This window comes from Aphelocoma coerulescens, chromosome 1A (genome assembly GCF_041296385.1).
Source record: "Aphelocoma coerulescens isolate FSJ_1873_10779 chromosome 1A, UR_Acoe_1.0, whole genome shotgun sequence".
NCBI lineage: Eukaryota > Metazoa > Chordata > Aves > Passeriformes > Corvidae > Aphelocoma > Aphelocoma coerulescens.
The window spans coordinates 45,961,131-45,987,261 of record NC_091014.1 but is presented as its reverse complement, the minus strand read 5'-3'; the positions used below and the strand labels follow the sequence as shown (position 1 = coordinate 45,987,261).

The following is a 26,131-nucleotide window of genomic DNA, read 5'->3' as shown; positions in this document are numbered from 1 at the left end:
ATGTAAAATGGTTATGAACATGAAAATAGTAAACTGAGAAGGAAAATTTTATCCATAATGGGGAAAAAGCTCAAAAGTTGTGGCACGGGCATGACTGGAACAAGATAAGGAGAAAGGGGGCTCTTAAGAATTGAGTGTTCATGTAAGGGGTATAGGATTTTACACCCTGCTCCCACATTAGTTTACTCAATAAAGCACAGGACCTAACCTATTCAGAGAGTAGCTCTTTAACACGATAATATAAATGCTTTTCTTGATGCACAAGATTAAATTAGGAGTCTGAGTAACTCAATAGTGATAGCTCTATGGGAAGAAAAAGGGCTGTGGCAACAGCTTGTAGAGTCAACAGGAACTGAGCAATAATAAAAGCGAAAAGCTACATTTACAGCACAGAAGAGAACAGGATTTTGTTTATCAGTGTATACCCTAGAGGTGTAAAAATGTTAGCTGGTGCCAAATCAGAAGGGTAATGAATGCCTGGAAGTACAGAATCTCTTACCACTTCCCCCTCCCCACCAAGAATAGGCATGCTTTGGGACTCTGTGCCTGCTTTGATGCTCCAGGATTAATTAATTAATTAAAGTTATTAGATTCCCCAATTCAGGTATTTTCCAGCCATGTATGGAAAGAGTTCATAATTAACTCACAGGCAGTAATGCAAGACAGTGAGGAAGTCTGACGAGCTCTAGGCTTGTCTGGATACATATATCCCAGACAGTGTTGCTGACATGATGACAAATCTCCCAGAATGACCCTACAAGTTAAGGACAACACACAAAAAATAGTGTTTGTCTGTACATAAATGGGAGGGTTTGCAATTTTAAGTAGATAGCATATTATTTAGTACAAGAAGCACTAGGAATTATGATTGCACAAGTAATTCATAACCCTACCAGGAGGAATCAGTTGGCATGAAAGTGGTATCAAGACATGAAAATTCTATATAATTCTTAGACTTGTGAAGCTTTACAGACAAAAGTTACCCAATATCTGATCACATTTAACAAAAGAATGCTGAAGTTGAAAAACCAAGATGTAGTACTTTGTCTTGGGGGACACTGTTAGGAGGGCTAGACACTAATAGATACACATAATCTAAGACCAATGTAAAAGCCTTATACACAAGAGCAAAAAGCTAGTTCTGCCTTTCCAAATTACCATTTACAGGTAATTACAGAAGACTTACAGAGAATGTAATGAGATTACTGCTGCTATAATAATCAAGATTGTTTTTCTTAAAGTTCCTAAGTGATTTCAGCACTTGTCAAATAACTTTTGAATGGGAAGAAGCAATATATTTGTGCATACAGAACAAGAGGAGGAAACCCCAGCACAATGCCTTTTTAATCAGACAACAAAAATACTCTGATACAGGAGGAATTTTACGAGCTACTGAGCAGTGAAAGTGAAAGCTGTTAAATCATAATCAAGGTAGTAAATCACAGTTCCCTTCATATCTGGCTTCGTGGGAAAAAAACCAAAAACAAACCACCAAAAAACCAAACAACAAAACAGGGAGAAATCCTCTAAACCAGAGTCTGGTATGCCAAGAATTTTGTAAAAGGGTGCACATACCAATGGCAAAATGAACACTGCAGTGGACATTTAATCACACTAGGAATGCCTCTGATCAACATTACCAGGAAAACACCTTGTCATGCAGCAGGCTGGAACATGACACTCAAGTGAACAGCAGAGTTTATGTTGCAGTGAGCCATGGCCAAAGCCAGGTTCAGCCGGACCAGGGGACCAGAGAGTCCACTGGTTTCATCCTTCCACAGCCCAAGACCGCTGAAATTACAGGGAGCACCCCAAAAGCTGCGATCTGTACTGTACCTTACCTTTTAGCCTCAACCTTCCCTTCCCCATATTTCTCACATCTGCCTGCTCTTCCAGAGTGATCTAGGTTCTTCTCTAGGTTCTTTGGCGGCTGATTGGTCTCTGTTACTCCTCCCCGCCTACCCCTTCTCCCATTGACTGTAATCCCTTCTCCCCCCCGTAACAATCCCTGGTTAAAGAATCATTGGTTACTGTGTGTTTTCCACACCTGCTTGTTGGGGTACAAAACCGTCCCGCCAGGCACGTGGCTTGTCTCTCTCCGTGGATTCTTACCCTGGAATAAACCCCTTTCCCACGAAGGAGAGTCCCTCCGCTTTATCCTACCTCCTTCGCGCCCCCTGGCCACCGGGGCGCAAGGCGAACCCGAGCTGGGGATTCGCCCGTTCCTCTGCGTGCCGCCATCGGACTCCATCCGTCCCCGCTCGGGGCAGGCAGAAGATTGCTCGGTGCCCGGGACATCGTGCTAGCCGGCACGGGACCGAAGCAAGTTTACACTCCAATTATTCATTATATTAGTCTGAATAGAAAGGCACCACGCTTTTTCTCTAAACGCTTGATGTTTATTCTTTACACTACTGTAGGTGGAAAATTGCAAAACAAAAGAAAAATGCTAACAGAACCCAAACAAGACACCAACAACCATGTAATGTCCCCCTGGACTCCCTGGGCTTCCTTCAGTGGAAACACGGTTGGTTTCACTCCTACAGACTCTGTTTATATATACGTTATAGCCCAATCCTGTGGATAATTAAAGTAAACTTGGAGCAAGTAATCCAACTGAGGCCAATGAGCATGTTAACAAGTATACACTCACACAAACAAATGTTTGCAGGTTGAGTTTGACAATAAAAATATATTAACTCAGACCTCTAAAACTAGCTATTCCAATTAAATTTTAGCAATGCACATGCTTCCACTAATTGGAATACGGACAGCATGCAAGATGACTATTGCCTTCTGGAGACTGAGGAGCTCCTCTCAGGACTTTGTCTTGAGCAAGGTATCCGATCAATGCAGTGCCATGCCAGGAGCTGGACAACTTTATCTTATCTAAACAGAAGCATGGTAACAGCCTTTTAATAAACAATGGACATTGGTGCTAAACAGGTATTACTCATTTCTTCTTCTATATTTCACCCCTTGGTCATACTGGAAGCTGAACAACCCCTAACATAAGGAACAACTTTAAAGAGACAAGTGAACTGTATGTATCTATCCTCTGCATAGGAAAAGAGTGTTGCACTTAGTTGAATAACTTAAAGATCCATTTAATACTGCTATTTATGAGAACTAGGATAAATGAAACATAAACAATGATAAATGAAAACAAGACTCTCAGTTACGGGGTCAATTCTACTCCATTCGGGTGCAAGGAGAGACACAGGTTTTCGTCAATCCCCTTACCCCATAATAGGTCCAAATTATTTTCCTGAAATCCACGCACAGTTTCTGGGGAAACTTATGGGCATTAAGAAGGGGATTCACAAAGGCCAGCACATCAACTAAGAAGCTGCCTCAATTAGCCCAGGTGAAACAAGGAGAGGAACTCAAGCCCTGTTTCTTTCTAGGACTTAGAAAAAGTTCTTTCAACTACTGGAAAGGACTTTGTTCTACTCAAACTTCAATATATGAGCTCTCTCTTGGAGCTAGGCCTCCACCAAGTATTTACAAACACAGCTGAGGGAGCACTGCTTATATAAACCATAGATGAGCTTATTAGGGAAGTGTCTGAGACACTAAGCCAAAGAAGGTATCCTACCTGTTACGCTATGGGGTCATATGAACATTACACTATTCCAAGAGCTGCACCTCACTGCCAGCAGCTGGCAGGGACACAGCCCTGTCTGACAGGTGTGTGCTGCAAACGCCCATGGGATTTTCACTGTGGGTGAAATTGCTGGAGAAAGGCCTGGCCGTGTGTCCCAATAGCAGTGATGAGCGAGGTGTTGCACTGCTTGGCATGGCTCAGAGGCAGCCTGGGACCTATCCAGAGCAGCCTTTGATGTGTCCTGGGAGCTCCGACGGCAAGAGCTGCATTGCCTGGGCACCTGGCTGAAGGCACTACCAGCAGCTTGGTGGGGAAAGATTTAAAGCCCCCCATTTAGGATCCAGGTGCCTGCAAGGAATGCCCCGAGAATCCTTAGTTCATTTCTACTGCAAACAGCTGGCTAGCATTTCTAGCTATAACCTGAATTTGCTTTTAAAACAAGCACTTTGCAGATATACTCATCAGATCAACCATGAGTACATGAACCAAGGGGATGAGAAGAGTGTTTTGCAACCCCACTGCAGCAATCACTGTTCAAGAATATGAAGATTAAACTAATCTTATGTGGGATGTAGCAGAACTGGATCACAGAGAAATAAATGACTTTTTAATTAAATGGAAGAGGAATATGAATAAAGAACATGCCAGTTTAAAAAGCTGAGCAAACAAAGCCATTGCCTACAGTGAATAAAATCACATTTGAATAAATACTTTCTTCACACAGAAGTACTAGAAAGCACTGGCTTTTCTTTTCATTCCAGCTTTTCTTTCTCAATGGTTACTTTGCTCAGGATTCCTATGCCCCTGTTAAAGGCAGCACCACCTGCCCATGGAGAGAGACTACCTGCCACCAGAGCCAGACAGAGATCCCTGGGACTGGCAAGGGGCTTAGTCAGCCCTGTACGTCCTTTTACTCAATCCTACCACATATATTATTAGAAAGAGCCAAAAACTGAAATAGGCTGTTTGTTAAAAAACTCAACATATTGTTAACTACAAACGAAAGCTAAGACTTTTCAAAGCATCTGCACAGGACTAAAATCACCTCTTTAAAACCAAGTGGAACTTACCCTTGACCTTGACAGGAGAAGGGTTGAGTGAGCTTGGGTTAACTATGAGTACTTTTTAAAATCTCAGGCAAGGTGGTGAAACAGTAAGATTAAGAACGCTGACAGAAGAAGTGGTGCACTAATACTGATTTATTTACCTTGATCCAATGCATTAATGCGTATTTCCTGCACACACAAACCCTATAGTATAAATCAAATTGGCTCCCTCTCTAGATGTAAATTGGAAGAAATGCCGAAGCTTCACGTCAGTTTGCAGCAGTGGAGATCGTCAAAACACATGTGCAATTCTTTGCCAATACATCAATATATGAGGTTTTTTCATTTGCAAGGATGAATTACTCAGTTCAGAGTTTTCTCAGTTACTCTGGAGCGTGTGTTAGTGTGTATCTGAGGGGTACAAGGGACATAAATTAGCATCAACAAATTTATTCACAGAAAAAGTAAGAGCAGGAAGAAAAAGAGAAAATCTGACAGTATACTGGAACAACAGTCTAATGGGAAAAAGAAGCAACAAGATTGGTTTTCTGTTTACAGAGACAGTTGCCAAGCAGATAAAAATTGGATTTAGAAGTCTTGTATACAAAACAATAAATCTCATAGCAAGATGAACTGTATCACTTGGAGGTAACGAGTGATACTTGGGTGCTCTAGTTCTTCTTTACATAAACAAATATATGATTGTGAACAGATCAGGAATGAAAACTTAGTTGCATATGGCAGTGCAGGGAGGGCTTCAAGATACACTAACCATGAGTAATTAACTGTATCCTAGAGGAACCTCCTGACCTTTGCCATCCAAGTGACATTTCCTGGTGAGAATTAAGTCACACCACTGCTGATATTCTCAGTTGACATGCAAAAGGAGTGTGGAGTCTAAACCAGTCATAGCTTTCCAGATGTGGAAGTTATTTTTCTTTGAAGGACAAGTCATGCTGCCATGTCAGTGCAGGGAAGACAGCATAGCACCCATTCTTTCACCAGAGAGAACATTTTAGTCATCAGTGGCAAGGCCTTTGTCCTACTCTGGTCAACAGGAGTCTGGCCTCTGACTTCACTGGAGTCAGACTTTTACTGAGAGACACTACTTATCATTTTTACTGACTTTGGGAGGCTATGCAGCCTCCACAACCCAGATAAGTTAAGGTGCATGACTTTACACTTCTTCTGAGTGTCATGAGGTTCTTGCTGGTCCATTCATCCAGCTTGCTGGTGTCCCTCTGAGACGCAGTCCCACTCTCCTGTGTCAAATTATCCCCAGGGTTTGGAGTCATCCTGTTTTCTAGCTTCAGGCACCATTCAGAAAGTCATGGAACACTAACTGACAAGTGAGCAAACAAAGTTAATTTACCTACAAACTTCCTGAAGATACAGTCCCTCCCATCACCCAGATCTCTGACAAAGAATTGGCCCCGCTGTCAGCCCTGAGGAACATAATTCCTAATTAGCCACCAGTTAGATGGACATCGAAGCTGCAGCCACGATCCTCTTAGACTGGTGGTCCAACCTTTCTTTCAACCACTGTGAAGGTCACCCATTCACTCCATACCTTCCCAACTAGCCACAAGAACGCTATGAGACTGTGCTGAAAGCCTTGCTGAAGTCAATTAAATGAAATCTGCTGCTGTCATTCACAGAGGCAGCTGTTTTATCATAGAAGGCAAGAATCAAGTTAGTTAAGCTTGATTTACCTGTGGTATACCCAAGCTGGCTGTTCCCAGTTACTTTACTGCATTTTGTGCATTTGGCTTACCACAGCCTACCAAATATGACTGAAAACAGCCTCTCAAATACATAGTCTGGCTCCCTCAGCTCTCTCAGACACATCCCATCCAGCTCCATGGATTTGTGGAGAACACTGCTTGGGCTCAATCCCTTCATATGGGATCACCGAGCCCCATAGTCATCCTTAATCTGCTGAAGTATTATTACAACCATATGGGAAAGTAGCAAAGTCTGATGTTTGGCCAGGTCTTGGCAACCTCTGTGATCCAGTCCTTGGGGAAGCAGCAAACTTTGTAAGGCATCAGGTCTGGTCAGCACATGGATGTCTCTACTTCCTACACCAGGGAGTCTTCAATACCAGTTACCCATTGCTTCCTCTTAGTGGCACTAGTTAGGAGTAGTTGATTGGGCACAGCTGGTCTAAACACCTCTCTTACCAGAACTCACTCCTCCTTTCCTTTTTCCAGGTCTATACATTTTATTAAATCTATATTATTATTACTAGCCTCACATATTTGTGTTCCTGAGGACAACACCAAGCATGGGTTTATCTTTCCATTAACTTACCTGAAAGAAACTGTTTGAGGCTGGAAATACTGCATTTCCTAACACTGATGCCTAAGATTCAGGCTTCTCAAAGTGAAAAGCTAAGATGTAAGCAGCACAAAGCCAGGTACTTAGTCACGTGGCAAAAAGAGAAAGCAAGCAGATACTCCTTAAATTGAAAAAAAATAAAAAAGAGAGAAAATCTATATACACATTAAACTAAAAATACATACACAGAACCATAGAACCAGAGAAGTTAATTACTTGTCCAACTTGTCCATGTTGTGATGCATACTGTTAATATTGAGTGTGTGCACATACCTTTAATGCCAGACTTCACAGGTCTCGCTGAAGCCAGGAACCCAGCCAAAGCCATAAATGTAACACCCGATTTTCAGGGGAGATGGGAATGTGGAAAAGAGTTTGGGAAATTCTCCTATGAGGATGCCTTTGAATTGCTCCAGATAACCAGAGAACATTTCCTGTAGCCTCTGGGCATTAGGATGTGGCACAAGCACATTTCTTCATCTCCAGGTCAACCCAGCGAGGCCAACGCTGCTAAGCCCATCCCTTCCTTCAGACATACATGGGAGGAAACTCCCCCTTCTGCCACTGGACTATACAAGAGAGGGAAGGGAAAGAGAAGAAAGGAAAAAACCTACCATCTTCTGTCCACCATTTTAGAGAGAGAAAAGGGATTCCTCACCTGCTTTCCTATCTAATATCCAAATGGAAAAGGCAAGAGATCAGGCTGTTTCCTCACTGCATTAAATGGGAGAAGAAGTAGGATAGGAAGAGGGCAGGAAGCAGCCAACAAAAGGTAAGAAGAGATACTAAAATTCCCCACATACTAATGCTTTCGCATTTGAATCCAAATTCTTAGAAATCCACAACCCAGCTGTGGAAAAGGACTTTGGGAAAGCTGGGAAGGGATGGAAGGATATCTGGCTTTCTCAGGATAAGTACATGTTTTGCTTTGTTTTGTATTTGCATGCTTCATCCAAAGTGTTACACAACATGAAGCTTTATATAGCTATACAACAACACACACTCCCCACACATCCAGGGAAAAACCTCAACCACACTAAAATCTGTGTAAATGAAAAAACCTCACCCAAGTCTAGCAGGACACTAATGTTGGCTAGGTACCACAACAAAATTATGCATTAGAAACTATTCCCTGCCTAGTTGTGAGAGTACAGCTTTCCCATGGCAATTCTGTTGCCCTAAATTCACTACCATTTGCCAGATAGCAACAGCTGCTCCAGGATTCCTTTGGCAAACACCATATCTCACTTTTTTGTTCTCAGTATGCTGCAATTTCCTGGGGAATTAAGAAATCATCTATACTACAAAGAGGTGCAGTACTAACACTTTAGAAGTAAATTATTTTACAGCACACGTATTATGGAGAGAAATATAATACTTAGGCTGAGAAATTCCCAAGGGGAGTGAGATTAGAAAAACAATCTGATAAACAAACACCATCAAAACTTGTATTTTTTTTATTCAGTGCAAAAAATACTGGGTAACTGTTGCTGTGTGCTGTTCCTAGAAAGAAGGGAATTCTGTTGCCAACAGCTGTAGTTTTTTGTAGGAATTATAAGACTATATTGAAGATTTATGTTCCTGACAAAGGCATAAAGTTATCCAAACTAGGGCAGAAAAACCAGAATAGTCTTTTCCCAGTGAAACAGCCACACATTACTTTTGTTAACTCTTACTACGGCAGAAGTTTTGATCTTCAAAACCAGAAACTCATGCTGTGTTTGATGTTTATAATGATTAAGTCTTGCAATGCCACTTTGCACAGGGTGAACTGGTTTATCACAGGTTGTTATACAAGCAAGATAGATACCCTATCACCTTTAAATCAATTAAAGCCATAAATACCTTCAAAAGCACATGACTTTAGACTTCCTTGTTGAGATTTTGGGGTTTTACAACTACACTTTTCCTAGCTTATGAAAAGGTTTCCTCAAAGCTGTGGCCATCTGACAGATTCATAGGAGAGAGGAGAAAGGGGACCCTAGGCAAAAGGCTGTCCTTACATAAAGTAAACAAGCAAGAGGAAGAAATCTTGGGTTTCTTTGCTTCAGTTACACAGATGCAAGTGGCCCTACCTTCCGGCATATCACCCTCCTGATTCTCAAGGAACAACTATTCCTCATGCGCTGTGGGATCAAGGTCTTCTGTGTTCATTGGAACTACATCAGATAACAGTATACAGAACTATTATTTTTAAGTCAACTGACATTCAGCAATAAGACTCAGGATATCAGAGATTTTTAAGTTCATTTATTTGCAAGCAGCCAAACAGCATAGTCTGGGTTGAATCCTGGGCCAATTTACAGTTCCACTCCATGCTGTTCCATGAACGTTACACTGAGTTACACAACTTGGGAATCAATAAATCCATTGCCTTGAAAGAATTTGCTCAAAGACTCACAATGAGTCAGTGGCAGTGTCTTGCCTAGATCTCAGACTTTGGCTTCCATTTTGTAGCTGCTTGGTCCACCAGATCATATTTATATAACAGCAACAAAAATATTTTTATTTCTGACCTTCTGAAATTGCTGTTTGTTTGATTTGTTGGTTTGGGCTTGTTTTTTACTAGGAAAAGAAAAAAAATTAAAGTTTCTAAATAATTATAGTTGTGACTTCTTTTTTAACAAACTATACTTCTCAGCTGAAGGAAGCGCAGAAAGCCTGATCTCTTTGAACAAAATGCAAAATAATTCAAAGGCCTACACAAAAAAATCACTGTGTACATGCCAGTTTCCAGGTTCAGATAGACATCATCTAATAGTCTATTTAGTTACTGACTTGAAAAATCCTACATTTAATCACTGAGAAGCAAAAGACTAAAATAAAACCTTTCTCCAAGGATCAACTTGCTACCACTCCTTAGTTCTGCAAAAGGGTCTGTAAAACTGAGGATATTTTCCTTGAGTTAACAGAATTTTAATTGAGCATAAGCAAGTAACAGAAAGTGTTCCATTTCCATAGTATATACGATTCAAAAAAAAAAAAAAGTTTTAAAAATCTGGGGACATAAAACCAACTTCCATTTTTAAAGTTTTAAGGTCTAAAAGAAGGATAGTGTGTATGTGGCAAGCTTTTTTCACCACAACTGGCTTCTTTAAAACAGATTACCATTAACAAATAGTTATAAGAATAGTTTCCAATAAGGCAGAAGTTATCTAGCATGGCACTAGAGAACACATTTAATTTTAAATATGCTTATAGTTTTATTAGATCCCATGGCTTTTTCCATGCTTAAGGCTAAGCATATGTTCATGTATTCTGCCAAGACAAAAGCTTCCAAGTCTGTTGTTAGAATGCAAAGCGAAGCTTTTTATCCCAAACCACATTTTCTTGCATGTAATCAGCGTTGATGATGCCACCATAGTTTCCAATTCATTCCAGGCCACACTCAGCATTTATGAGGGCACAGATGGTGCTCTCTTTCTTTGGTTTCTAAAGAATATGCCTAATATTAAAACAAACTTGGCTTTCTGCCTCTTATCCTGTTCCTATACTCTGTATTGCCACCATAAAAATAACAGTAACCTTTGATCTAATCTGGAAGCCTTTTCTAATTTACATACAAAATTTGGCAATAGGACTATCAAGTGCAGTCAGCCCACTCAAAACCAGAGAACCTGATATGCAGAAATCCAGCACATTAGTCACAAGTGATCAAGAGCAGGAACAAGCAATCCACAAAACAATCAAAAGAACAAAAATTGGTAACAATTTTTTCAGTGACAAGCTACATGATCCCGACTGTATTTAATGGCTGTGCGTTTCTGGAACTGTAAGATTATTCACCAGCTTAAGCAGCAATTATCAAACGAAGAGGCCCATTTGTAAGGCAAATAAAGATCATCAGCATGACAGTATTTGTTTCAAGTGAGCAAGGCCTTTTCCAGCGCACTCAGTACCCTGGTTCGCATTATACTGAGAACTTGTAGGCAGCATAGGACATTTATTCCCAAATTTTGAAAATTATTTACTCATTTCCAAGCACGCACACAGCAACATACACAGAGACCAATAGAAAGACCAGCTGTCAGGATACTCCATTACTAAGGTAAGATAATCTCAGATTTGTCCAGCAGATCTTGACAAAGTGTTCTTGAACATGCAGCTAACTGAGACGCGGGTGCACATGATGGTCAACGGGTCTTAGCCACCCTTCTTCACAGGCTTTCAGTCTCACGCAAAGCACACTGACACTGGAAAAATCACATGTCATGTGCATCAAAATATGGATGACCAAATTCAAATGGGGGTACAGCAGCGGGGGAGGGCTTGGTGAAAGATTAATCAGACTGCTTGGAAAAGATGTTCCCAAGTGAGGACTATTTCACTACCTTGCTGGTAACATGAGGTTACCAGCCAGTGCACGCTGCCACAATCTGGGACAAGAAATGTGCATTTTAAGCAGTTGTCTTGACTTCCAAACAGCTCAGCTATTGCATGCATAGATTGGTAAAGAAATCACTTCTGAACAAACATCAAGTCTAGAAAACTAGTTTTAGAAGTACATTTAAATACCAAAAAGCCAGAGATTATACTAAATAATCAGTTAGCTCCCACGTTTGTTTTAAAAATAAGCAGGGACTAGTAATTTTGCAAGTAATGATCCTAGATATTTGCACTCCAGTGCATATAATAAACTAAATTAATCTAAATTAGCATACTAAGTCAAAATTACGTTAAAATCATAATAAAAGTAAACAAATAAAAACTCCGTAAATATAAATGATTCAGGAACAAACACACATAAACTAAACAATAACTAGATATGGATGGCAAAGACACTGTTCTGCAACCAGTCAAAACTACTTTTTATAGTCCGTTCCCTTTGAGGCAATGGATTATGGGTCCTCCTATATCCCAGCCTCTCCAAGGTAGCCCCTCCTGCTGTCTCCTTGTCTCCTGAAACTCAGCCCTGCTCTTGTCCCAAACTTTGAAATACTTCCTGGTGTTTGAGTGGCTTCCAGGAAATTCAGGCTGCTCCCTTTTCTTGGTATCATGAGTTTACACAACGCATAACTTGAAATTACTGTTTAAAATTATGGCTTGAGAACAAGCTTCAAAATACCAGCAACAGCAATCCTGGCCTTACCTGAAGGATCTTGTATTGTCATTTCCTTACGCTTCAGTATCAGCTTGTCTTTAACCCATGGGAACTCCTGTAAGGAATCCAAGAACGCGTCAAAAGCTCTCGGTCCTCTGGTGGGGAGAATATCAAGGAGCATCATGGTTTTCCTCTGACTAGTGGTTTGGGCTTTTATTTCTTGAACATGACTGTCTGTGAGAATCCCTTCTTGGTAGAGATACTGAATAACAAGTCCATCTACCAGCACCTCTGTGCAGAGCTCCAGGCGCAGGGAGCGTAAAAGCTGCTTGTCTCTGGCATCCATCTGGCAACCTAGAGTGTGTGAAAAGGAGTAAGGAAATGTGTGAAGATTAAAATATTTCAACCTTTAACATCCAGAAGTGATATTTGAACATCCAAAAGTGATGTTTGACACCTGCCAACCTTTAGAAAAAACTCCAAACTCAGAATCATCAATCTGGCAAAACTACTAATGATCCCCATCATCTTCTTGCCACTCAGATTTCACTGTCTCACAAGGTGAAATGATGCAATTTCTGGGAAATACTAGACAGGAATAGAACATTTGGCATTGCAAAGACCAGTCCTTTGCTGGAGTGAAACCCGTGCCAAGTAATCCTGCTTATTAACTGGTTAAGGTCCATACTAAAGGCAGCTAGAGCATTTGCCAATCCTTAAGAGACACTAACCCCTCAAAATTAAAGAGATGTCACACCTGACCACTGATACAATTACAAAAGCAGCAGCAGGACTGGTAGATGCATCACAGCCAAGCAGCAGCAGGGACAGAATCAGCAGGTAGCTTTGACCTATGCGATGCACTTGAAGTTTAGGAGCAGTAGAAACATACCTTATGTACCAGGTCGTTCTCACCCTTGAATCATCCTGGAAGACTGCTCTGGAACTCTACTGATCTGATGAGAAGAAACTTACTTTGAATTTCCATCTCAAATTTATACACCTTCTATTTATAGGCATTTGTTCTGCCAAAACTGTTCCTTAGCTTAAGTAGCTCTTCTCCCTCTCTTCTAATGTGTTCACAGGAAGTGGTCAGATGCCCTCTGCCAGCTTCCAACTCACTTGACTAACACTCTGACTAGACAAAAGCTGAAAAAGATGCATTTTATAGCCACTCTGCAAAAGACTAATCAAGGTCCAGAGAGACCGAGCAGCTCACCCAAGATCAAGTCAGCAGTCCATGCCAGAGCTATGAACCAATCAAACTGTCTAGTCTAGTCTAGTCCTTAAGGACAAACATATCCCTGGGCCCATTAATGGCACTGGAAAAGGAAAATGACAGAACAACACAATTAAATACTTTCTCATTACTAAGTAATGAAGTCAAAAACGGCAGCAGGTGTTAAGTGTGATTACCAAGAGGGTTACTCATAATTAAACTAGACACTGTTGTTTGAACTGCTAGACCTTGCAGAAACTCTACTTCATTTAGCTTGAGCAATTTTCAAAGCTTTCACATGAAACCTGATGGAGTCTTTTTATCGTCACAGGTGCCTGACTCCCAGGGCCCCATCAAAGATTGTTTCATTGGGCTGGTTGTTAAAATCTAGGGCAGGTGACCAACAGAACATATCGGCATGTAAATGGCACCTGGGACAGAATGCAAGAGCACATTGCCATGCGAGAGGGAGACTGGAAAACCCTGTGACATCCTCTGACAAAGCTACTTTCCAAAAACGCTTCCATCAAGTGCCAGAAGCGCTGCTGGAAAGCACCTTCCTGGAGGACTCCATCTTTCCTGGGTTATCCAGCGCACTTCTCATCTACTGAGGTGAATTTCAAGGTGCTTACCTTCTGTCTAGGGATCATGTGGGAATCAAACAACTGCTATGCCAGCCCATGGCCCTAAGAAATGCTAGTTTGCTACGCATAGTTCAAACATCAAGCTCCATCATGGACTGAGACAGTAGTGCAAGCAAAGAGATGGAAAAAGAGCAGGCAAGAAAGAGAACTGGATTTTCCCACTTTATGTTAGGATGCTAATTTTGGAGAGGTGAAGCTGAAGATTCTGGTCTCCAACGCACAGTACCTTTACACTGCAGGAAGCAATCTCTGAACTAAAGCAAAATTCAGGCAGGAAAGCCTACCACTTCTTCCCCTGAGCTCATGAAGCGCTTGCAGAGTTCAATATAGGCATCCAGCAGCACCTCTGAGGGTGTCATCTCAACCCAGGCAGAAAACTGTTTCAGATACTACAAAATTTTTGTGTTTCGCATTCTGAATGGGCCCCGAGAGTCCCCGTTCAGGAGCCTCCTCACATGCTGGATGAGGAACATTGAGTTCTCCAGTCACTGTACAACACTTGATGAGTTCCTCTTCTTCACAGCTAAAGCAGCCAACACTTTTCAAAAATAAAGCTCTTACAAACCATCTCAGTTTGCACCTTTGGGCAATGGAAAATGCCTATCAAGCTAGGAATCTGAAGGGAAAAATTTTGCTGAAAAAGTCCTTTGGCTTGCTGATTGCAGAATGCACATGACTGGGGATTTAAAGTCCTGGCACTGACCTGGTAAACTTCCAGGATGGGGCATACTGATTTCTAAGGTCTTTTAAAAGATAAAGTATTTCTTTGTGTGTGTTTACTGTGAGAAGGAAATATCTGAGTTAGAAACTGAGCATCTAGATATGGAAATATATCAGGATTTTGGTGTGTAACAGTGTTGGGACAGAGTTTAGTGTAACACAGAACAAACTGAAATTCATTTTAATCACAGTCTATATCTAGGGATCCAAAGTAAGCTCTGAATTGGATTTCATTTAGTAATTTTGCAGAAAATGAAAAATATGAGATGTCCATTTACCCAAAAGATTACATGGCTCAAACATCCCCCAGATACTTCTGAAAATGGATCATTTCTATTATAAAGCCAAATTTTAAGAAACAGTCCACATCCTGCTGAATGAGCACAGTCCTTGACTCATCACCACACCAACACAAGCAGGTTTGCATTTCTCTGGATCTAACAGAGGAACTGTCCATGAACGGGGATAAAACTTTTGATAAGACCCCTTCTGACGCTAAAAAAAAGGCACATTACTCTTTTTTGTTAGAAATATTTCACCCTTTTCCGGAACACCAACTGCACTCACCTGCCTAAGCCATGAGTGATTCTGGCTACTCACCGCAAGCCTACGGGTTAAAAATCTTACCACCACCCTCCCCCGCGAAAAAAAAGCAAGTTTTGCTTTTAACGTCTTCCCTGCCGAGGTCTGGCAGCTGCTGCTCCTGTAACAGCCAGGAGCCAGCTGCCCGCACCCCGGCCCGAGCCCCCGCAGGCAGCTCCAACCCCCGACCTTCCCCCCCTCCCGGCCTCCCTCCGGGCAGGGCTGCGGCAGCAGAGGCGGCCCCGCCGCCCCGGCCCAGCCCCCCCGCGGAAGCCCGGCCCCTGCCCCGGCTCCGCAGCGCTGGGGCCGCCGCCGAAGGGCTCCTCGGCACCGCTCTCCCGCTTCCCCCTCGGCGGCGCCTGGGGCGGGATGGGAAGGGACGAGCCAAGCCGAGCGGGGCCGTCGGCAGCGCCCGGCCCAGCGAGCGAGCAGTGTGCGAGGAGCGCCCGCCGCCCCCGCCCCGTACTTACACGAGGGGAACGGGAAGCTACCCAGGGCGCCGCGGCGCCCGCGGAGCCTGCGCGGGGAGCACCATCTTTGTTGAAGGCAAGAGGGCTCCGCCGGAAGCCGCCGCCGCCGCCGCCCTGCTGCGGGCCGGCCGAGGAGGGGCGGCCGCTGCGGTCCCGCCAGCGCGGGAGGGGCCCGCGGCCGCCATGTCAGCTGCGGGCGGTCGGGCCCCAGCAGCCGCGCCGGCAGCGGCCGCGGCCCGCCCGGGAAGGGGCCCGGCGGTGCGGGCGGCCCGGGGGTGCCGCCGCTGCGGCTCGGTGCCGCAGCCGGGGCGGGGACGGGACGTGTCTCGGCCAAGGAGGTGCCTTTCCAGGAGTTTGGAGGACCTGCTGCGCTCTCCGTCTGGGTGGTGGGGGTGTTTAGTGAGAGGAGGGGTTGTATCTAAAAGTAAATTAGAAATTACGAAATTGCAGCTTTAATGACACTAGGAAGAGCTGATCTCATTACTCTCTAGGGATACTGGTTCCTATTTGAGAGTGTGCGCTAAGCTGAACTTCGTGCTGCTGCTGGTATCGTCATATCAAACACAGAGCGGTATTATATCGAATACTATACATATTTATCTTCATTACTTTCATCTGAACAGCCTAAAAATGAAGAAACATTAATAGATTAAAACCATTTATTAAAGTAAGAGCCGGCCTGTGTCTACCACAGTGCTATGCACATTCTTGTTTTATTCCTCTGTTACTGAATACTGTATTATGCACATCATTTTATATGGATATCTGGAACCAAAGTACGGTAGAAAAGAGAAGACTGTGATTCATAGAGGTGTAGAAATGAGGCGGTGTCACTTTCAATCACACATCATGGAATAACTTTTTTCCATCTTTGCATGGGTGTCAGGTGTCACACGGGATTGAGTGGTGTCAGCCCTTTTTCTTTCATGTCGGGACCGCAATAGCGATGAAAGGAAAGGAAAAAAAAAAGATCTTCCTGTGCTGGAACGTACTACCTTGAAGCTGCAGGCAACCACAGCAAGCTGGCTGTGGTCTGCACAGCATGCTAATACCTACCCTCTGGAAAAGCAGGAAAGGTGGTTGCTGCAGCTGCTGCTAGAAACGTTGTCACCTTGTGAATCCCATTTGTACACTCTGTTTAGACTAATTGTACAGATTTAAGGGTATTTTAAATATTTGAGGGTATGTGGAAGCTTGTTATGGAAACCTTTCCATGCCTTTCCTAGGTGCTGTACCCAGGAAATACTTGCCATGGAAAAATGTAACCGAAAGTATTATTGGTAGAGCTCACATACTGCCTATGCTTAACGTATTTATCTACAAGATTTTACATAAAGATATGCAGTCACACTCAGGAATCTTAAATCCTTTTCCTTTGATTTTCCTGTGGCTGACAGTTGAGAATTTATGTGGACACAGAATGTAAATCAGTCTTAAAGGCAAAGTGTGTGTGCTGGTTCTAAGAAATGTTTTAAAAAATAGATACATTTATCATGTGGCCAGCTTCTGCAGAGATGCTACTTATTTGGCAATTTTAAAGCGGTGTTTTGGTTTGATAACACTTTTATCTCTAATTATTTCCAGGTAATAAATTTGATGCAGGGTTAAATTGCTTGTGGATAATTGATAAATAATATCTTATTACAATACATCTGATAAACCAAGGTAAACGTTTTTTGTCTCAGGCTCACATGTTAGTCTTCTAGGAACACAGACATAAAAAGTCTAAATACTCCTCTGGGTTGTTTCAGAGCAGTGCATTGACATATTTGACAACACTGGAAACCACACAAGTAAGTCATCGTCTCTAATTTGAAGACAAGAAGTATGCTGCTGTTGTAGCCAAAGTACAACTGAGGTGGTTTTAAATTTTCTTGTCATGAAGTTTGTAGTATTAGTTGTGAGAAAATACATTTGTAAACAGCACAGAGTGGCACCAGGGAGCAGAGACACCACAAACTGTCTGTGCGATCGTTCCTCGGCACAGCACTACACAGCTACTGAAAGCTTCCTTTCCCTGCTTCTTGTACTTCTGAATGTCAGTGTTGCTTTTTTTTTTTTTTTTCTCCAGTCGTGATCTAAGGAACTGCATTATATCTGGAATTGGAGTGACCAAACTTGGAGACTTCAGAGAATCACATCATTGCAATCCTGACAGCTGTTTTTAATTGCAGACAATGTGGCTGCATTTTAAAATAGAAAAATTAGGACAAGGAGTTACATCACTTGCATTTACTATATCTTTTTGCCAGATGAGGTAATTAGGTTTTTTTTATTTTATACTATCCAAGAATGTCTTAGAAAGTTAGCAAAACATATGGATATGCATAGAGCACCTCCAGATTCCACTCAAGGAAACTAGAGCAGTTATACAGTCAGCATTTAGTCACGCATTTGCTTGCAGTCTGAACTGAGATAGAAAGAAGGAAAGCAGTGAAAGGAAACAGATAAGCCTAGGAAGGAAGAGGACAGCACCAGAGGTCCAAGTCTGATTAAGGGAAAATCTGATGTTTCCTTTTCCTTCCACTAGTTAATAACTAGTGCTGTAAATTTATTTAGGGGAAACTGTAAATATGCTACTGGTGTTTTGGGTTCATCTTTAGCAATGCAGCCCTGGTTTTGATTTCATAGTACAGTTACAGGATAAGGATAGACAGAGTTAATACTTTAAGTCCAAGGAGAGAAACCCTTAAATTCTTTATTTTGGTTCCCTTTGGGTTCAGTCCTTGCTAAAGTTCTTCCAGTTCAGTTCTGGTCCAAGTTCAACAAAACTTCAGAGAGGTGGTTTGCACTACCTGTATGTCCAGCATGTAGGTGAAACTATTCCAATTTTACGGACAAATACATACGTATATTTTTTATATGTTTGAGCCAGTTTGGTGTCAACTCAATGCCCCAGTAACTGACTGCTCAGATCTCAAAGCTAACCATGTAGATTAAAAAAGTATTTCCTAGACTTTGCAGATCAGTGGACCATGGTCAGTCTTGCACATCAGTATCCTCAGACTTCTAGTCTTAAAAGCTTGTTCTGTCTGGTTCTGCAGATTGAGGGGCCATCAGTGGTTATCTGGCCACACTTTCAAGGACTGCTGAATTCAGGGTCACGAGTCCAAATCTGTGGGTACCAAGCTAAGCAGTATCTCTTCTGACAATGCTATTCACTTTACATGTTGGTTATTCCAAGTCATAATCCCAGATTTTTACATTCATTATACACTTTCTAAAAACACACTTAAAAGTCACAAATCTTTTTGGAAACTGTACCAGTATAATGAGATTTTTAAAAAATGCTTTTGAGAGGATCCTTTATGCTAATTAGAGTCCAGCTGTGTCCAAGCATGTATGTATTTTGTTTTCGACAGACTAGTTTGTTTTCTGTTGATAACAAGAGGCCAAATGTGTTCTTAAAACTGGCGCAAGCAGATTTAATCTGTTAGGATTATGCTGTTTTCAGTTGTCTTTAGGACAGCATTCCAGCTTTAGGGACAAAAGAAAAAATAGTGAGCCTCTAGATTAGTTGATTAAAAACACATCTACTTGGTTAAATCTCTCACAAAACCTCAGAAATTAAGAAGGGGAAAGAGAAACATATATTGTATGCTTGCCTGTCAGTTTTGGAAAGAAGAGCACATAAAACATTACTGTAAGTGATGCATCTCAAAAACTGTTAAAATGTAAGTCAGGGTGAGCCAAACTAGGGGGCCTTAAGACCAGATGAGGGTCTTGCAAACCATTGCTGTCTGCTGCTGTCCCAGGCAATAACCCCTTCCCTTCCTCCCTCTTCTCTTCCTCCTCACCCTGGTCCCCATTGCACTCCCCTGTGCAGCTGTGGACCTCCGTAATGCCAACATCCAAGTCTCCTGTGCCAGTCACTGAAAACCAGGCTGATGCCAAGAAAGGGAATGGTTTGGTATAGAAAGTTTGCCCAAACTGTAGACCAAAGCTTAGGCATGCTGTGCTCGGTGCCAGCAGGATTTGAGGGCCCTAGGTGGTCAGTTGGGAAGGGTGTCACTCTTCAGGTGGCATTTGCTACTAGAAAAATGATTCCTTAGCACTCCTAAAAAAAGATGATGGGCAGGACTGAAACACATCACTGAACAGGATCAGTCTTTGGGCTGCTGCATAATTATTCTGATACTTCTTAACTTCCATTCATTTAAATAATAAAGACTTTAAATTAAATGCGGATCAAAGACAGGAGTTTGTATAAAATGTAGGTGACACATCATGAACTTCCTTAAAAGTAGTATTTTATTTAAAAGCATGTCCAGCATGAAGGTAAAATATAGCACAGAAAGTTTTAAAGCATCTTAAAACATGGGGTTTAAAGTGACTCTGTAGTATGTATACATTTAAATTTGTTTCAATAATAAAAATAAGTGTTTATTAGCAGTACAATGAATTCTTAGTGCTGTTTACTGTGATACAAATAATCCCTAGCAAAAAGCTGAATGGGGAATAGTTATAAAAAGGAAACAGGCATCAAATGCAAAACTTTTGTATACATTTCGTTAAAAAAATCCAGTGAATTGTAATAAAAAACTTGCAATTAATACTTGCAGAACATGACTCAGTATTCCTCAAAATTTTTAGTCCCTTAAATATATGAGTTAATATAGTTCTTTGTTGTTAAGTTTAATTTAAAGATTCTTTGAGGAGACAGATGAAATACTGCAAGCCTCTTACTATTTATTCCAGACTTATGAAATTATTTTTAAATGTAAAGCACCCTTTTATTAATGTGAGAACAAACAAAGAAAATTCACTAATTAACCTGAAAATCAAACATTGGCAAATTAATAATCTAAATTTAAGATTCAAGTCTGAAACCTTTTCACAAAACAAACTTACTTTACTTGCAAATTACAGCATATGAAATGGTTTTCTAACATTTTAGATAAAAGATTGGAAGGTTGGTTTTATTTAGGGGGAGAATAGCTGTTGCTTTTTGTAATCATCTGCTGCTTTCCCAAGATTTGAACGGATAAACTCATATACAATACCTATATTTTGAAAGGTTCTTACTTTAAGGTTAAACTTCAGGAGCTAGTGATGATTCATGGAAAGTTTTTACAGGTAGCCTAGCAAGAGATCTGCCACTGCTTATACTTTTCCCATAGGTCCTGTTTTCAAACAAAAAATACCCTTAGATTAAAAATTCACTTGATCTATTTTGTTCCCTTTCAAAATGAAGCCTGCCTGCATGCAGGCTGATGAAGCATCCTGCAGTAGGCACTGCATCCTCTGTCAGGGAAGTTAAAAGAAATGTGACTTTCCAGAAAACAGTTATCTTCTCACAAGCAGTTTCCCACACAGACAACCATGTCTGAAGCACTTCAGGAAGGAGCTGTGCCACATCCATTGCAGTCTAGTTAGGCAAGGATCTCACTTTCCTAACTTCCTTCCTTCTCTCTTTTTAACAGTGCAGCCAGTCAAAGATACTGCCCTCATTGCAGCTTAAGTTTCTATCAGTGTTAATTGAACTATAAGCCACTATTCATCCCGTGCTGGGAAATCACGGAATGTTGAGTCCACCACCCACTTTATAGATGGATAAATTGCAGCTCAGTCTTTAATAGTGCTCTTCCTACAGAAAATGAACCAGCTCAAAATCCCTTGAACGGTAAGAGTTGATCCACAACTTTTTCTGCCCTCCAGATGTGTCAAACAGCACCCTGGGTAAGAAAAAACCAAATGTATCTAATATAAGTGTCCAGAGCAATCTCTCAAATCTGGACATTCTCCCTGAGGCGGAGTGGGGGTACAGCAACTCAGCTGAACAGATTCTATTTCAGGGCTGCAACCTAAAGAGATACAGTTAAATTGTAACAAAGCATTTTGAAAGGGGATTTTTGCGGCTTTCAGCTACCAGATTTACAACTTTTTCATAAAACTCCTGTTATCAACCCTGTTATCAACCAAATAACTTCAAAAGAAGAATTTGCACCGAGCTTTGAAGCTTTCCCCGTGTCTAACATACCTCTGCACTTACTATTTGTTAACCAACAGCGCACCAGATTGCAAACCTCATCTATGAAACATCAATTACAGAACAATTTGACTGGAATCAAAAGGATTACTTAGATAAACCCTGCCCTCCAGTGAAAGAAAAATCAAGACAGAAGCACTGAATTTGTTTGTTTGGGTATTTTTAGTGCATTTTTTAGTGCATTTTGCAGCACTCACTACTAAACTTTTCCTGGATATTGTCTGTTTGAAGTTTTTTCTACTAAAAGCCAGCTCGTTCCTTATGCTAATATAAATAGCTTTTGCTCCAGCATTATATTCCTCCTTAATACCATAGAAAGGAGTGGTATTATTTTGGTATTTCAGTACCTGGAAAAATAATGGCTCCAATTCTTCCAATTGGAAGAAAACAAAATGAAACACAGGTGCAATCCCTTTTTAAAAAGAGTCTAAGTAGAATAAAATACACAATTTATCAAGCAGATTAAACAAATTAACAGATTAAGCATAATTATGGTGGTATATTTTTGCATTTCTATAGACTTTCTCAGAGGCACTGGCTACTTTAAAGCCCTGTAGATAACCTGACTAATAACACAGTTAATCCCTCTCCTGCTTGGTAACCCTGGCACCAGAAGAGACTGAGTTTGCTATAAGCTAATTTTCTTTTTCTCAAAATTGAGTTATCTAGCCAGACGTTGTCTATATGTGGATTCAAACTGTACCGATACTAGTTATTCCCATAGACCTTTAATCTCTACTAATACACCTTTCAGCACTGTACTCATCCTGGTGGTTAGTTATTTGATACTCCTTGTGAGAAGTGCCACCTCTCACAGGAGCTGCTGGCTTTTCCATGCCTTTCCCTTCTCAGACATGAAAGCCAGACAAGTAATTCCCTCATCAGAAAGCAAATAATTTCTCATCTTGTACCTGGCAGCTGTGTTTCACCTAGCTTGTAGTGTACCCTCTGTCTGAGACCGGGGATAAGGAACAGTGATGGTCAGCACCTGATACCCTTCATGGCCCCGGGCAGCACCCACTGCCTCCCAGTTCCTTTGACTGATACTCAGCCTATTGTAGAAACAACCCAATTTTAGCAATACCGTGGCAAATTGATGTGTTGTAAAGTGAGCTCAGACCGTGGTGACTGAAGTTATGTGTCAGTGGAATGCTGTTTCCAGGCATTTTCAATCGTGCTGATGGCTTAGCAAAATACTGAGACCTGCTAAATCTAATGCTAACAGAGAAGTGGTTTTCAGGAGCTAGGCTGAGATACCGAAGCAGCTTGTCATCCCCACTTCCTTTGTGTATACAGAGCTAACCAGCTCAGACCTTTCAACTAATTTCTAGTTATTCTGTTTGGAAATTTTTTTGTTTAGATAGTAAAAGTTTCATTAATTTCTTCATTTTTAAAATAAAAATTCTCCTTTCAACAAAGTTTTTTATTATTATCAAGAATTACCAATAAAATTTTTAGAATCCCTCAAGCCATTGTTTCCTCTAGCAGTAAATACGATAAATAAGATTTATTTTAATGACCACAAAGTTAGCAGAATTTTTATTTTACTTTATTTTAAATGACTCTTAGACATTATATCCATGTCTAAAGATATCTCTTCCCATATCCATTATGTGTTTTGGCTTAAGGAGAGCAAAGCCCTGATACCACTTGACTTACTTTCCACTAGAGCCTAAGGTTATAGCCAAAGGAAAAATCAATAGGATTGTTATCAGGAATACAAGAAAAAGCTCTTGAATAGAGCATGTAAGTAAATAAAAGTTTTTTAAACAATCTTTAACAAGGTAGCTTACCTGCAGGAACATTTTTCTAAAACATGAGAGTTGGCTAAGGTACAGAAATTCATGCAACTACAGAACCCTGTTCTCCCTGTCAGATGTAAATTCTGTTTTCTCAAGGTGATGAGACTTAGTAAGTGTCTCAGGTTATAAATCTCCACCATTTCTAGTGAAGGAGTAAATTCCTCATTGTTTTAATATATTAAAAAAACCCTCTGCCCCCCATATTCTAATGAACAATTTTTCCTTCTTGCTAATAATTATATATTGTTTATCGAATGTGGTTACATAAAATATAATTAGGACAATACTGACAAGATCAGATTAAAATAAAATTACTTCTAATGCACTGGGCGCAGCTGCTTGGTCACATTCCCGCTCTACTCATTCATCTTGTACTCAAGCTATTTTCTGTCTCTGGTGATAATACTACCAGCAGGAAGATACCCATACAACTAAAATGCTGCCCTAGTTCACAGTTCTGGTCTAGTGCTCAACTAAATACCATCACCAATTCCATTTTCATCATTCATCTTGCAATTATGTTTGTTTTGGTTGGTTTTTTTAAGCATCGCCTTTTATGATTGTAGGATTCTCAGTTATCCTTTAATTAAAGTGAAGAGGTTTTCAGCAACTGACATTCCAGGTATAAACTGGAAAATCTGAAACCCCAAGACTCAAAAAAGAAGAACCAAACCAACACATGGAGTGAAAAAAAGGCTTAGGATTAAAGTCCTTACCATGATTTTTGGTTGACTCATGGGCATTGAAACTGGCTTTCTGAACAGTCTGTACTAGCAATTCAAGATGATATATATCAGTTAGAAGTAATTTTTATAATTTGAAGGGCCAGCAATTTAAAAGCTAGTGCTGCAAACCAGCTACAACATCCATAAAGAAAAGAAAAAAGGCACTAGAATTTTTTTAAGTGTTTGAACAACATGATCATGTCTGAGAAGTCACAAAGTCGATATGCCAGATCTTTGTACCGCTGAAATCTAATCATGTTCTATCATCAGATTTTTTGTACCAGAACAAGTCATTCCTCTGCGCTGTATTAGAAAGAAGCCGAGCTTTCAGCAAGCTATACTGTGGTTTAGTTTTACTAGTGCAATGCATCAACCCGAGGACTGGCATCCTAATGAGGACAAGAACTGTGCTTTCATACAAAGATGACTAGTTCCCCCTCCAGTCTGTTTAAAATATTGTTCACAGCTTTGAGCACTCCACAGTTACAGACCCTACTTTTCCTCACAGGAACTAGTACAAATGATACAAAGTCTAGGTCAATATGCTCAGTGTTTGGTGACTTGATTCCACATCTCAGTAACTAATCTTGATTAGTTACAAGAGTCAGCTCCTTTCACTTTACCAGCACTCCTTGTCCTCAGTCTGCCATTTGCCCTTGTGCTTTGGAGAACTGTTATTAAGAAACAGTGAGCTTCCCTGCATCTGCCCCTGTTGTTCCTCAGAGTCTGGCTCTGCTGTGGGCTACACTTGGCCCGTGACTGCTTGCACAGTCTGCCAGCAGCAAGCCATAAATAATTTCTCATATTTGCAACATAGCATCTCACTGCACCCCAAAGCTCTTTATCTTCTCAGTCTACTTGCTCCAGCACTAGTCTTCATGATTTTAAATCCCCGGGGATTTTTTTTAAAGGTCCTTAATACAATGTGTTTACCAGTGAGACCCCAAGCATGTCACCCTGGCTGAAAAAGCACAGTAGTAAAATGTTAACACAGCAGCAGATTAGAGTGTTTGTGACTGTGACGGAGGTTATTCTGTATAGCAGTTCTCTCGCCACAAGGTAGAGCTAGACAGGAACTGTAAGAAAAGATTCTTACATCGGAAGATGTAAGAATCATCGGAATGAAAAGGGTTCACAGGAACACAGTTTTTTGACAGGTTCTGCTCACAGGAATACCTCCTCAGCCTGAGGGTGGTAGATCCTAGCAAGACTGATAACAAGGACTGTGTGATTATGACACATACCTAGAATACAAGAGCTCTTCAGGTGTGGGAACCAAAGGGTGGGTAATGTGAAAAACTTCCAAATATATTTTGGCAGGACATGGGGAAAATTTTACATAACACAATATTTTGGTTTGTTTTTCAGAAGAAAACTCCCCTCATTTCTATACTAAAGCTTGGATTGAAAATGGGGACAGAAAATTTAAGCCATGGAGGAGGAGGAGGAACACACCTTTTCCACAGAAAGAACAAGAACATGTCAAGAATATGTCATACTAAGGAACCGTCCACTCTGCCTCAGGTTCTTGGTGCCTTCTTTTTCTCAATGGCTCTGCTACTCTTTTCTGCCAGCATGTTACAGACAAAACTGAGTGTGTAACACTGGGAGTTTTGATGCAGCAAATAAGCTGGTCAGTGCCCCAGAGTTTATGAGAAGGGACAGATCATCTTGACAGTACAACAGGGCTGTTAAGTCACAAGGAAAACAAGGTTATTTTATGTTGTTTCTATTTCAGCCTGGGCAAAGCTAGATTACAGCAAGTCTTGACAACCCTCCTTGTTCAAGCACAGGTCTTTGCTTTAATTAACAAATAAGCTAGGGAAAAAATTAAACTCTTAATTTGTTGACTAAGGATGAGTCTATGTCTTTGTTTCTCTCTTTACTGCTCTCCTATTATTCTCATTCTGTGTATTTCTTCGATTAAATAGTTTACATTTAGACTG

At 41.1% G+C, this 26,131-nt stretch overlaps 1 protein-coding gene and 1 long non-coding RNA gene across 4 annotated transcripts in view; one reads left to right on the top strand and one right to left on the bottom strand.

Annotated features, from left to right (window-relative positions):
• CRADD (CASP2 and RIPK1 domain containing adaptor with death domain) overlaps positions 1–15,864 on the bottom strand; it is a 74,639-nt gene extending 58,775 nt beyond the window's left edge. Inside the window, exons 1-3 of one of the 3 annotated variants that reach the window (XM_069000072.1) lie at positions 15,670–15,750; positions 12,927–12,990; positions 12,083–12,388 (exon numbers count right to left, since the gene is read on the bottom strand). In XM_069000072.1, coding sequence (XP_068856173.1) covers positions 12,083–12,380 — 298 coding nt within the window. In that variant the 5' untranslated portion in view covers positions 12,381–12,388; positions 12,927–12,990; positions 15,670–15,750. Of the gene's footprint in view, positions 1–12,082; positions 12,389–12,926; positions 12,991–15,184; positions 15,307–15,669 lie in introns of those variants that run through there. The other 2 variants (XM_069000062.1, XM_069000081.1) reach the window with 2 other exon arrangements.
• LOC138102391 (uncharacterized) lies at positions 15,655–25,633 on the top strand. The gene is made up of 3 exons (XR_011147413.1): positions 15,655–15,745; positions 17,741–17,926; positions 25,554–25,633. It is a non-coding gene; the product is annotated as an uncharacterized lncRNA (long non-coding RNA).
• The last annotated feature ends 498 nt before the right edge of the window (positions 25,634–26,131 follow it).